General features: G+C 37.3%; 1 protein-coding gene across 1 annotated transcript; it reads right to left on the bottom strand.

Annotated features, from left to right (window-relative positions):
* Positions 1-623: 623 nt before the first annotated feature.
* Positions 624-12,267, bottom strand: LOC308697367 (XK-related protein 8-like; the record flags this gene model as incomplete). The annotated part of the gene is made up of 3 exons (XM_081376546.1): positions 624-1,357; positions 10,336-10,526; positions 11,972-12,267. The coding sequence occupies 3 exons, from the start codon at positions 12,265-12,267 to the stop codon at positions 624-626; spliced, it is 1,221 nt and encodes a 406-aa protein (XP_081232672.1).
* Between the last annotated feature and the right edge of the window lie 843 nt (positions 12,268-13,110).

Here is a 13,110-nt window from a genome sequence, read left to right on the forward strand (position 1 = left end):
TAAAGCTCCCAGATTTCCATAGCTCATGTTTTCTACAGTTTTTTTGTCTACTGAAATTTCTACCAGAAAGGCTCGGAAGACGAGATGATATCACAATGACATTTATTAATTAAATAGACCAGAAAATGAAAACAAAAATATTGGATGGTAAAGTTCTTTGGCACAGGCCCTCTGTAGTTCACATTCGGAGGGTAGCCGACTCTGCATATCCTGCCTGAAGACGAAGGCAGGGGCGCAGCCGACCCCCGGGGAGGTATGGACAGGAACCGTCCTGGTGGTGGTGGGGAGGATGGAGGTGAATGTTTGCGTCATCATCTGCAAACTCAGACATTGTCTGGCTGTATGTTGTATAACTTTGCTCTCCAATAGTCACCCAGAATCAGTAGGTATATTAACATTGTATCAGTTAATGAAGTATACTGTTTTTTTTTTTTTTTGTCAAATCCATAAAACCTAAAATTAATCTATAGCATTTTTATTTTTAACTGTAAAGTTCTGCCAACCACAGCTGCTGGGTATTATATATATATATATAATGTGACAAGTTGCCAGCAGCTCATCAGGCGTCGCCCCTGCAACACACACAAACCAGCTGGGGAGTCTTAGAAAAGTTGAACCAAGAACTAGTAGAAGAAATTAGCAGCCATGTTCCTCCCCCTCTTCAGAACACCAGTGACAGGTTGAGCAAGAGTTACAGTCACAGCTTCAGGTGAAGATTCCAGGGAGTCTGCCTCTATGTTATGAATTGCTGCAGCTTCACTAATCTTCTGTTGTTCAATGGGTTTAGCTATTTTCTGTTCATCACAGTCAGGATGAAACCATCTGTAGTATATCATTTTCAATAGAATTCCAACAACGTACAAACCTACTAGTGTCGGGATCACTATGTAAGGATTTAAGGAGCTCCAACAGCCTGTATACTCAAACACCTTCCAGCACCAGAAGCCCAGCAGCATCACTGTGTCCAACCCCATGACAACATAATAGAGAATATTCTTTAATTTCATGTTTCCTGTTGATACTTTAAACCAGCTGAAGTACCAGATTATTCCAACAGTAGCTCTGAAGAGCCATTCCCAACCAGGACTTTTCATGTGATCTGTTTTTTGGCTCCAGACCCCTAAAACCAGCAGCATCCACAAAGACAGGAAGTGGGTGATGATGTAGCATGGCAAAACACTGAAAAAGAGTGCCAGAGCGGTTACACGGGGAATGATCAGCAACAAGTTCCACAGAAAGTAGACAATGGTAGAGATCCAGCTCATCTCGAGATTTTCTTGAAGAAAGGAACGCATGCTGCGGTGGAACAAGGCTACGGTAAAGGCTATTGAAGCAGATGATGAGAGGATTTTTAAACCTGAAATGAAAAACCATTGCATGTAAACAAGTAATAGTGTTCTTCACAGCCATACTGATGCTGAGAAACACACATTGACACTGCTGAATGAATCAATAAATTAAGTTTTTTATTCACATATACAGTTGTGCTCAAAAGTTTGCATACCCCTTGCAGAATCTGAAATTATCTAGATGATCCACAACTGTTTTTTGTTTTGTTTTGTTTTTTGATGGTAGAACAAGTCCCTTGTTTGTCCTGAGCATCAGAACCAATGTTCTTCAGAAAAATCCTTCAGGTCATGCAAATTCTTCAGTTCCCTGTCACGTTCTGTTTTCCCTGGTCACATTCCACATTATGTCAGAAGTGAACCGACGAATTTGGGATCGCTTCGAGAGACCAATATACTTTGATATATACACTGTAAAAATTTGCTGTAATTTTGCAGCTGTTTGCCAGTAACTTACTGTAGATTTAAATTTAAGTTATTTACTGGCAACAGTTTGTTCAAAGTTAAATGAACATTATACATTAACAAGTCTTTGTCTTTAAAGAATAAAATTATAAAATAACAATCTAATGCAAAGCATTCTGGGAACCAGAAATCTTCATCAACCTTTTTCTGTTTTTTTCCTTCAGATTTTGGTTCCCAGAATGCTTTGCATGAGGATGTTATTTTAGTTTTATTCTGTAAAGATAAAGACTTGTTAATGTTTAATGTTCATTTAATTTTAAACAAATTATTGCCAGTAAATAACATCAATTTAAATCTACAGTAAGTTACTGGCAAGTAGCTGCCAGTAATACTGTAATTTCTACAGATTTTTCTAACAGTGTATATATATATATATATATATATATATATATATATATATATATATATATATATTGCTTTTAATTTATTTAGAATATAGTTATAAATTCTTATATATAGTTGTATAACAATATAATCCAAATATAAATTAAAGTCAAAAGCACATTTTGAGTACATAGTCATTCCTGGAAACAAATCCTGTTCAAATACGCTATATGGACCATTCTAGTGAATTGGTTCAAAGTTAGAGTTAGCCTGGTTAAAACCAGACCATTCTCAGTAGTAACTGAGTTATGGTCTGACAAAGCTTCATTAATAACTCATTTCCAAAGGGGCGTCACCAGTGCCGCTGCTAGCCATTTTGGTGCCCTAAGCATAATTCCTTTATGATGCCCCCCACCCCGACCCCGAGAAAAAAAACTTTTGTTTTTGCCAGTTTGACTTTTTATTACCAAACATATATCTCAATACCAATAACACAATGGCAGCACCACAGTATAAAATTTAAGAACACTAAAAAGAGAAAGTAAAATCTTCACAGCTTTGCTGACTTTGTAAACATATGTAGAATAGCCAACACACACTACACATTTGAAAGTGCAAACTTTTTTTCAGTAAACAGAATAGCAAAATAAAAAAAAACTATCAAAATAATCCAGACATGTTTTTCCCAAATTCAATGTCACTTTGAATAAATTACATTTATTAGACAAAATATTCAAACAAAGAATCTCATACGAGAAAAAAATTATAAACATTTAAAACTGAAAGCATGGCAGCCAAGGAGTTCTCCCCCTTTATTCCTTATTTATCAACTATTTGATAAATATAATATAATATAAAAGCATAATAGAATGAGGTGCAATAATGCACACAATTAAACAGTATTGTTTGCTTTACATCATTCATATTGACATTTTATATTTTTTTATATATTTAACAGAAATTGTTAGCCTACCATGTGCACTGCACTGACTGCTAACGTTAACTGTTACTGAGAAAGTATTAACCACCGTCACGTCAAAATAAACCATAAACTACTGCTCAATATCTAAAGAAAGATAGTAAAGAAACTAACAGCTAGCTGGCGTCAGTTATTTGTAAAACGGGTAGTGTTTAACAGTAAAATCTCAATTTAGCTTGTACCGAAGTTATAAGTTATAATTACATAGTTTGCTAACTTTAACGTCAGCAAGTTCGAGGCGCGTTAGCAGCAGCACATTTCCCTTATTTAAGAATGATTAAACATGGACTTACCTGCAAGTGATGCACGGGCATCATCTCGCAGTTTCTTCTTCTTTCTTTTCTCATCCTAACTTCTGCTGTCTTTTAGGGGCCATTTCCCAAAAAGTTGCCTACTGTCTGTCTGTCAAACTTCGATCGCGTTCGTCCTTCGTAAAGGCGCCTGCGCGAACAAACGGCACGGACCATCCAAAGCGGGGGGCGGTACTTTCTAGACTTGAGCAATTAAATGATCTTGTTCCCCCTTTTTTGTTACATATACATGGCTAAAATGTGCCTAATAATATTTCTATATTATTAGCTAATGAAATAATATCGGCATTATATATATTTTTTAATTAGGCTATTTTTGGTGCCCCCTCAGCACTTGGTGCCCTACGCACAGCGCGTGATGCGCGTGGTGGGAGCGGCGGCGCTGGGCGTCACCAACGGACGTCGCTCAAATGCCTCTGGGCGCAATTGGATAGACCTAAAACCAATCAGACATACTACTTCGTCATCTTTATCGGACGGATCTGTCGCGTACATCCTGTCACGTAAACTGCCCTGTCAATCATCTTGTCACAGTTAAATTCCTCTATTAAATCTAATTTAATTTCCTACCGTTTCGGAGAGAAATGTAGCAGCACATTCATCTGCCAGTGGGTCTTTCATGGAGACTCTCCTCATGTGTTTGCAATTTGAATGTAATAATGCATTTAAAAGTTGGTGTGCGCTTTACCAACGGACGTCGCTCAAATGCCTCTGGGCGCAACTGGATAGACCTAAAACCAATCAGAGTGATCGTCATCGTGTAAAGCCTGCCTCAACGTTTCTGATTGGTGCCGCGATTTCGACGGATTAGAAATGGGCTTGAATGAGCTCTTTGCCAGACTACTTGCAGAGCAAATCTAAATTTGCTGGAAGTTAACTGGGTTTTCCCAGTCTAAGTTAGAAACATCTTGATTTTTTTTTTTCACAAATTTTGTTTGCATGCAAATTATATAATATCCAAGGTAAACATTACTCATTGTGCAATTAATTCTCTTCTATTGTCTATGTCTATATTATAATATATATATCTGTATTTTCAGAAAGTTTTGGAATATTTATCCTCTCCTCAAATTTGTCACTAATAAAGCACAATAATAAATAATTTAATGAGAAGGCTTATATTGACCTATTAAGATTTTGTTTACATCTGCTTTTATTAAATAGTTTTCACATGTAAATCAACATGTATCAACAATAATTTAACATACATATTTCAAAGTTAATGATTCAGTTTGAATTGGAACAAACGCTATAATAACATCTCAGTTGATAATTAAATATACCTACTTTATTTTTGACAAAACATCCCATAATATGTATTTAACATATTAGCAGAAATTGGCGGACAAAAGCTTATTTGACGTGGCAGTAGTCTATTTTACTGTAAAATCTTTATAATCTTTTTAAAACTTGTTAACGAAATCTTGTCTAAACATTCATATTTCATCTGCAACATCATTTTTATGATATAATAATAATAATAATAATAATAATTCATTACATTTATATAGCGCTTTTCTCGACACTCAAAGCGCTTTACATAGAAGGGGGGAATCTCCTCAACCACCACCAATGTGCAGCATCCACCTAGATGATGCGACGGCAGCCATATTGCGCCAGAATGCCCACCACACACCAGCTTACTGGTGGAGAGGAGACAGTGATGAAGCCAATCAGTATATATGGGGAGGATTAGGAGGCCATGATGGACAGAGGCCACTGGGCAAATTTGGCCAGGATGCCGGGGTTACACCCCTACTCTTTCGAAAGACATCCTGGGATTTTTTAATGACCACAGAGAGTCAGGACCTCGGTTTAGCGTCTCATCCGAAGGATATAATAATTTATGATAATCAAGGGCATATAAATGTTAATTTGAAGTGTAATAAGGTGCTTATACAAAGACTTTTTTTTTTTTTTTTTTACATATTTCACTAGATTCTCAGTATAGCAATATAGTTTGGGAAAAGCTAAACTAGTAGATGTGTTCATGATCATGTAAAAATGGCATGTTTACTAATGTAAGTGCCTGTAGTAAACAACAGTGTGCATATGTGCCGTTCATTCACACTAGACACGTGACTCATACTTAAACAGTCTTTTTGCAGTTTACATACACTATATTGCGATTAGAACAAAGCCCTTAAGAATAAAGAACTTACTATTCACAATCCTCAGCTGGATCCGTTGCTCCTTGAAATGAAACCGAAACCAACACTTCTGAGGTAAAATGTTCCAGGATTATATTACTATTACGCTATTATTATTCCTCACAGCGTCGCAAGACAACGTAAAGTACATGAATCTGATTAAACTTGATTTGTTTTATCGAGCTGATGTGGGCGTTGACAGGTTTGCATGGATCACCTCAGATCATTTGCGTTTAAATAGCGCACGCTCTAAGTAGGCGTGTTCACATTGGCAAATAATGAGTAAAGAGATAATGAGATGGAGAGGCAGAAAGCACACAGAAAGCGAAAACCTATTAGTTGGAACCTATTAGTTGAGTGGTGTTCTTCCCACCTGGAAATGCCCAATCAGAGTTGTGCTATCCTTCTTGCAAGATGGGTTGGAGTGAAGGCTGTCTTCCTCCATCTTCAAAGTGTATGTTGCTGCTATTGCCACACATCACAATGCAGTTGACAGTAAATACTTAGGAAAGCACGACCTGATCATCAGGTTCCTGAGGGGTGCGAGAAGGTTACATCCTCCTCACCCTCACTCTATACCCTCTTAGGACTTATCTCTGGTGCTTATGGTATTGCAGAGGTCCCCCTTTGAACCTCTGCAGTCATTGGAGCTGAAAATTCTGTCTATGAAGACAGTTCTCCTGGTTGCATTTGCTTCCATCAAGAGGGTCGAGGACCTGCAAGCATTTTCTGATGACAAATCGTGTCTGGAGTTCGGCCCGGATATATGCCCAAGGTTCACACCACTCCTATCAGGGACCAGGTAGCGAACCTCCTAGCACTGCCCATGGAGGAGGCAGACCCAGCCCTAGCTTTGCTCTGTCCCGTATGTGCTTTGTGTCTGTACGTGGACCGAACAAAGAGCTTCAGGACCTCAGACCAGCTCTTTGTCTGTTACGGAGGCCAGCAGAAAGGAAAGGCTGTCTCCAAGCAGAGGAAGGCCCACTGGATAGTGGATGCTATTGCTTTGCCTTGCCAGCTCTGGATGAGGGCGCACTCGACTAGAAGTGTTGCTTCCTCTAGGGCGTTGGTGCAAGGTGCCTCACTGGCAGATATATGTAGAGCTGTGGGCTGGGTGACACCCAACACGTTATAGCCTTTGTGTAGAGTAGCCCCAAGTGGCCAGTAGCGCTAGGAACCCATTCTGTGTCGGCTCACTGCGCCATTCCCCTCCGGTGGACCGGATACACACGCCTATTTGCTCCAGTAGAGTTCCCCAGGTTGGCGAACCCTGCCGAGTTCCTCCACCACCCTCGGCAGTCAGATGTAGCAGAGCGACTGACACTAGGCCTAATACTCGTCTGCATTGGTGGAACCTGTGTTAGGTTGGGTGTCCACATGTAGCGATCTCTGCGGCTATCCGATATGTGTATTTATCCACGGTGCAGCTCCTCTCTTGGTCTTTCCCTCGACAGAGCTCGCTTTGCTGTCTTTGCCGGTGTGTCTTCCCCCATACTAGGCTGGAGCATCACCAGGGACATTCCATAGGTTGGACTGCCCTATTTGGCCAGTCCATTTGTATAATTTCCACATGATACCTCCCCGTGGGCAGGATGTGGCTTTCGCAGTGTTCCTTTTCCGTTAGAAAGGACACGCTTTCCCAGTGTTAACCAATAGTCTCATTGAGTGGGTCATGCGGAACAGCAGTGATTGACGTTCTCTGCATAAGCCCTTTCCAATCTTACACCCCAACAAGTGCAAGGAGAGTAGGGGGCTCATGCAGGGCGCTGGAAGGGCCAGCAACAGACTGAAAGGGAGCGTCTCGGTTATGTATGTAATCCTCGTTCTCTGAAAGAGGGAACGGAGACATTATGTCCCATTGCCACAGTTGCTGTTCCACCGCTAAGTGACCGGATCACCGGCTCGGATCCTCAGCAGAAACCAAATATGCAATGGATCCATTTTGAATTTATAACAGCGAGACAATTTCCTGCATCTTTTGCATATATGAACCCTTTCCAGCAGTGACTGTATGATTTTGAGATCTATCGTTTCACACTGAGGACAATTGAGGGACTCAAAAACAACTATTAAACATCCACTGATGCTCCAGAAGGAAACGGGGGTGAAAACTTTTGTACAGGATGAAGATATCCAAATGTATCCAATAAAATAAAATATCCAATTTGTTTAAATCTAACTCATTTTCATTTAGTACTGCCCTTTGGAAGCCACAGAATATATTTACATGTTTCTGGGAAGACAAATTAAGTACAATTTATTTTGATCTTCAAATTCAAAAAGTTTTCACCCCTTGGCTCTATATGTATACTGTTTTCTTTCTGAAGCATCAGTGAATGTTTGAACCTTTAATATTAGTTTAATAATAGTTGTGTTTGAGTCCCTCAGTTGTCCTCAATTACCCCTTTTCCACCAAGCTGGTGCCGGTTCGGAGCCGGTGCCTGCTCGCAAACCAGTTCTTTGTGTTTCGACAGCCAAAGAACCGGTTCTCGGCCAGGAAAATTGGTTCCAAAGAGGCACCAACTCTTTGCTGGACTAGAACCGTTCTTTTACCACGTCATGCTTACGTCGGGGGCTGGGTTTATTGTGACCAACAACTCAACGGGAAAGGTTGTGACCGCCATTGCTAAAAACACAGCGCTAGCTAGTAGAAAGAATGATTGACGAAAGATGGATTCTGACCCCAATATAGGATCGCAAAGCCAGGAGTAACATTTGCAGAAAGACGATGTAGTCCGCCATTGTAATTGTTATGCTTGAAGTTGGCGCAAGTTTCTCTGGGAAAGCTAAGACGTATGTCAACATACACAGTGACGTAACGACATCGTTCGCTGGGCTCTCTAGTCAGTGGAAAAACAAACAGGTTCTGAGAAGGTTCGCAAGTTGAACCAACTTTGAACCAGCACCAGTTCCGAACCAGTTATTTTTTGGTGGAAAAGGGGTAAATGTAAAAAGATAGATCTCAAAATCAAACAGTCACTGCTGGAAAGGGTTCAAATATGTGAAAGATTCTGGAAAATTATAGAATTCGCAGGACCTGAAGGATTTCCTGAAGAACGTTGGGCAGTTTAACTGCTCAGGAGGACAAACAAGGTGTAAGAGCCAATTTAATATCCTGTCAATTTGTATTATTATTATTCTCAGCTTATTTCTGTTTTATGTCCAGTGCTGTATTATTTAAGAATTTACTTGAAGTTATCTTGTATAGAGTTTACTCACAGTTTTCCTTATAAAGAAATTATTAAGAAACTTTTTTGTATTTGTAAAAATAAATGTAACGGACTGGCCGTGTGTTTTTGATGCGCAAGACACTTCAACTCCTACTAATAGAACAAAGAAAAAGGTGGCTTTGATCCTTGTTTCTATACAAGGGACTTAAGAACAACCATAAAAAAAAATTTAAATAAAATAAAATAAAATAAAAAAACAGTTGTGGATCATCCAGGGAACGACACAGAATTAAGAGTCAAGGGTATGTAAACTTTTGAACGGGGTAATTTTTATAAAATCAGCTATTTTTTTGTCTTGTGGACTATATGTAAACATCTTTAATGTAAAACGTAATCAGGACAGTAAATAAAAAATAACATGCCTTTTTTATGATCCCTCTTATTTTGTTCAAATTATTCACATTTTCACAGATTCTGCAAGGGGTATGTAAACTTTTGAGCACAACTGTAATTGATCAGCGCACAGACATAAAGCACATTAAAAATGGTAAACATGCTTGACACACAAGGACCAATTAGGTTTTTTTCTCACAGTTCTTCAAATTTAAAGACCATTGATTCAAAATTGATAATTAATATTTTTTAATTGAATATTCCAGTATTTTCTGTAAATGACTTATATGTGCACATTATTATTATTTTTAATTCATGTGCCCTTGTATTTTTTAATTAAAAACAACAACCTGTCCCTCACACAAGATTGATGCAATCAGCAAATGACAATGATCCAACAATCCAGTCAATTCCCGATGGCCAAAACCAAGTCCCACCCTACGTTTTTTTAATCTTAAGAAGCCATTTCACTCAGACATACATTACAGTAGTGACAAAAAGACTATCACAATTTCTGTTTCATGCAATGCAACTTTAAAGGTACTTTTTGCTGCTTCTTTTTTTGGTGCTTGATAGCACCAGCTACTTTCTTTATACTTCTTTTTTATATAAAGAAAGTAGCTGGTGCTAATATCTTAGCTAAAGATCTTTTGTGTTCCATGTAAATTGAAACATCATAGAATACATGAGGGTGGGTAAATGACAGAATTTTCCTTTTTGGGATAATTATCACTTTAAAGTCTGCATTAAATGGATGTTGTAATAGTCTTTTCTTTCCAATTGTGACATATATCAGAGTGAAATGGCTTCTTGAACAAGAAAAAATATAGGGCGGGACTTGATTTTGTCCATTGGGAATTGATTGGATCATTGAATCATTGTGGTTTGCTATTGCTGATGTGATCTCATGTGATTGACAGGTTGTCCCTTGTACCAGTAAACACGTCATCAGAGAGAAGATGAGATGTTGCTGCAAGAGGGAGGGGAAGGTATTTAGATTAAAGACAATGAGTGAATTAAAAATAATAACAATAATTTCCATAAATATTAAATCGTTTAAATACTGCAATAATATATACATAAAAAAATAGGAATGTTCAAGTTTGATTTCATAGTGACTTTTAGTGGTTCAGAGACACATAAGAACTATAATCTGAAAGAAACAAAGATTTAAAGTGTTCTAGATTTAAGACAGACCTGTAAAAAGCTCCAGCTCTCCTCTCTGTAAGATTCTACACATCATAAGTATGAGTTGTGGGGCACTTTCAGAAAATGCCTCAAATAGTCGAAGCATCTGGAAGTCACGGTTCATGTCAGCCATACCCTCTGTGAAACTTTTAGTGTAACGAAGAAAATGCATTATGGAAATCTCTATCACCCCAGCACACCTGTGAACATATGGTATATGAATTTACTTAAGCAAAATTTAATACAACAAAACTTTACAATAACCAACAGTGAGGCCACAGTTTTTTTTATATATATATATATATATATATATATATATATATATATATATATATATATATATATATATATATATATTAAGAAGTACTTGTTTTACTTAGATGTAAACGGTTTGACTCAACACTGTTTCCATATCAGTTCTCATTCTCATATCAGTTCTCATTCTCATATCTGAAGAGTTTACTTCAATGCTCTAAACTATTGTTCTGAATATGTATTAACAAATAAGCTCTGTTTAATTTTGATTTAATGTTGAAATTTTAAATTCTGTCATCATTTACCACCCTCATGCCATTATTTGAAGCACAAATTAAGATATTTTTAATAGCACGAGAACACACCTCATTGATTATTGAGGAAGCAGAAACATGTTTGCGTGACACATGAAAAAACTATTTTTGCCATATTTGATGTGCTCTATGTATGTGTGGATCAGTGTTTAATTAAAGTCTCAATTAAATGTGTTCATCATATAAAGCCTGACATGAGGGTGAGTTTGGTGAACTGTTCCTTTAAGTGTTCATAAAGTATTCTTATTGAGCATTTAACCTTGTGAAAATGTGCGCTCAATTGTACTGAATATGCACTTGTATTGTACTTCAAATCTTAATAGTACATTTAAAAAAAAATACTTGCAGATAATATATTATTGAAATTAAAAGCCAATCTATTGAACTTAAAGCGAATACACTTTTATGATTGCTTATTACACTTTTAGAAAGTGCACATTGTAATAATGTCACGTTAAATATTTTTTTTACTTTAAAGTACATTTTAAATCATTGTTTTAATAATATTGTTTTGTGCTTTAATGAAGTACACTTATTTTGCTTTTTGTTGACTAACACTTAAGCAAATGCAAAGTACTTAATTATAATTTTAACTGTAGTGTTATTCAATATTACATTAAGAGTTATATTATATAGTAATATTGCTCAACTGAAACTTCATAATTACAAATGTGTAATAACAAATATACTAAAATGCATAACATTCAAGATTAGAGAAATGACAGAGTATATTGTAGTTTTACCATAAATGCTTGCAAATACATTCTGCAGTACATTTTAAGCATATCTCAAGAAGAAACAAAATATTCATGGAATTGCATATAAAGATGTAGGCTACTTAAGTCCAGCCCAAGTGGGTCAAAAAGCAGTCTAAAGGTCGACTAATTACATTTAATTGTGTAATTTAAACTATAATGCATTTTTATTTAATTGCAATTAACATAATTGCAAAGAACTGGAAATAATATACTTCTTTCAAAGTATATTATTTCCATATGCATTCCCTTTATAAAAATATGCTCAAGTGTACTTTTTCCCCTATTCAAGGAAAATTGAGAAGCAAACATATCACAGACCTCAGGTAGAGTCCAAGCTGAAGGAAGTGGAGTGGTTTGATCAGTTTATGCCTGTCAGCAAATGTCTCCACCTTAGTCTCAAGCTGGGAATCTGAGTACCAGAGCCAGCTGAACACCTGTAACAATACTGAAGAGCCCAGCAGCAGAAAGATCATCACCGCCATATACACATAGTCCCCATGCTGATAAAATAACACAACAGTCTGAATGTCCAGCGCTATATCCAGCAGGAAAGGTAACAATCCCACCAAATTAAACAGAGGTTTCAATAAATAGCATGAGTTGCTTTCTTCCATGATTGAGTCCAGTATGAGAAAGTAAATACAAAAACCTCCATTATTTATACCAATAAAAAGATCTGAAACAAAAAAAAAACTTTACAACCACAACTCCTCCTATGTCACGTCTTTAAATGATTAGTCATGTGTGAGACAGTGAGTGAAGCCACTTGGGCATGTGACCATACTCGCACACAATTGGTCAAAGTGGGAAATGCCAAATAATTGCTTTAAAGGCACAATATGTAACTTTTTTGCTTTAAAAATAGCAAAAATCACTGTATCTATGTTATACATTTTTTTTAGTTGTGTACTTACATTATCCCGACTGTTTCCAACAACTTTCAAACCAGGAGAAATTTTAATTAAATTTTTAGACACGGCACGTTTCTTTATTTCCGTTTTGTCACAGTCAATGGCGCCATATCCACGTTGTCCCTGGTTTCCGCTCGTACTGCCATGGTAACCAGAGCCCTCTGATAGTAACCAAGGCGACAGACGTGGACAATGTAGTTCGCAATGTCTATTTGCACGCTGTTGTTGTTTCGTTCAAACATTATGGACCATGGCAAGCAGACTTTGGATAAAAAAGGAGAACTAAAACGAGAATCAATTCAGCGCGGTGTTTTCGCCGAGAGCTCCCATAGACTAACGTATATAAACGAGAGCTCCACGTCCGAGACTTCGACCGCTCCTACATGTACTTTATTAAATAGGTCAGCACATTTACATAAAACTAATCAATGTTATATAGTTCAACAATGATAAAATGTTAGAATATGATCTGTATGTTATTCTAATGTTGATCTAGCTTACTGCTAGTCTCATACAGACAAACTAACACATACATTTCAACACATT

Source organism: Scardinius erythrophthalmus, assembly GCF_964197995.2.
Source record: "Scardinius erythrophthalmus genome assembly, chromosome: 10".
In the NCBI taxonomy this organism is placed as follows: Eukaryota; Metazoa; Chordata; class Actinopteri; order Cypriniformes; family Leuciscidae; genus Scardinius; species Scardinius erythrophthalmus.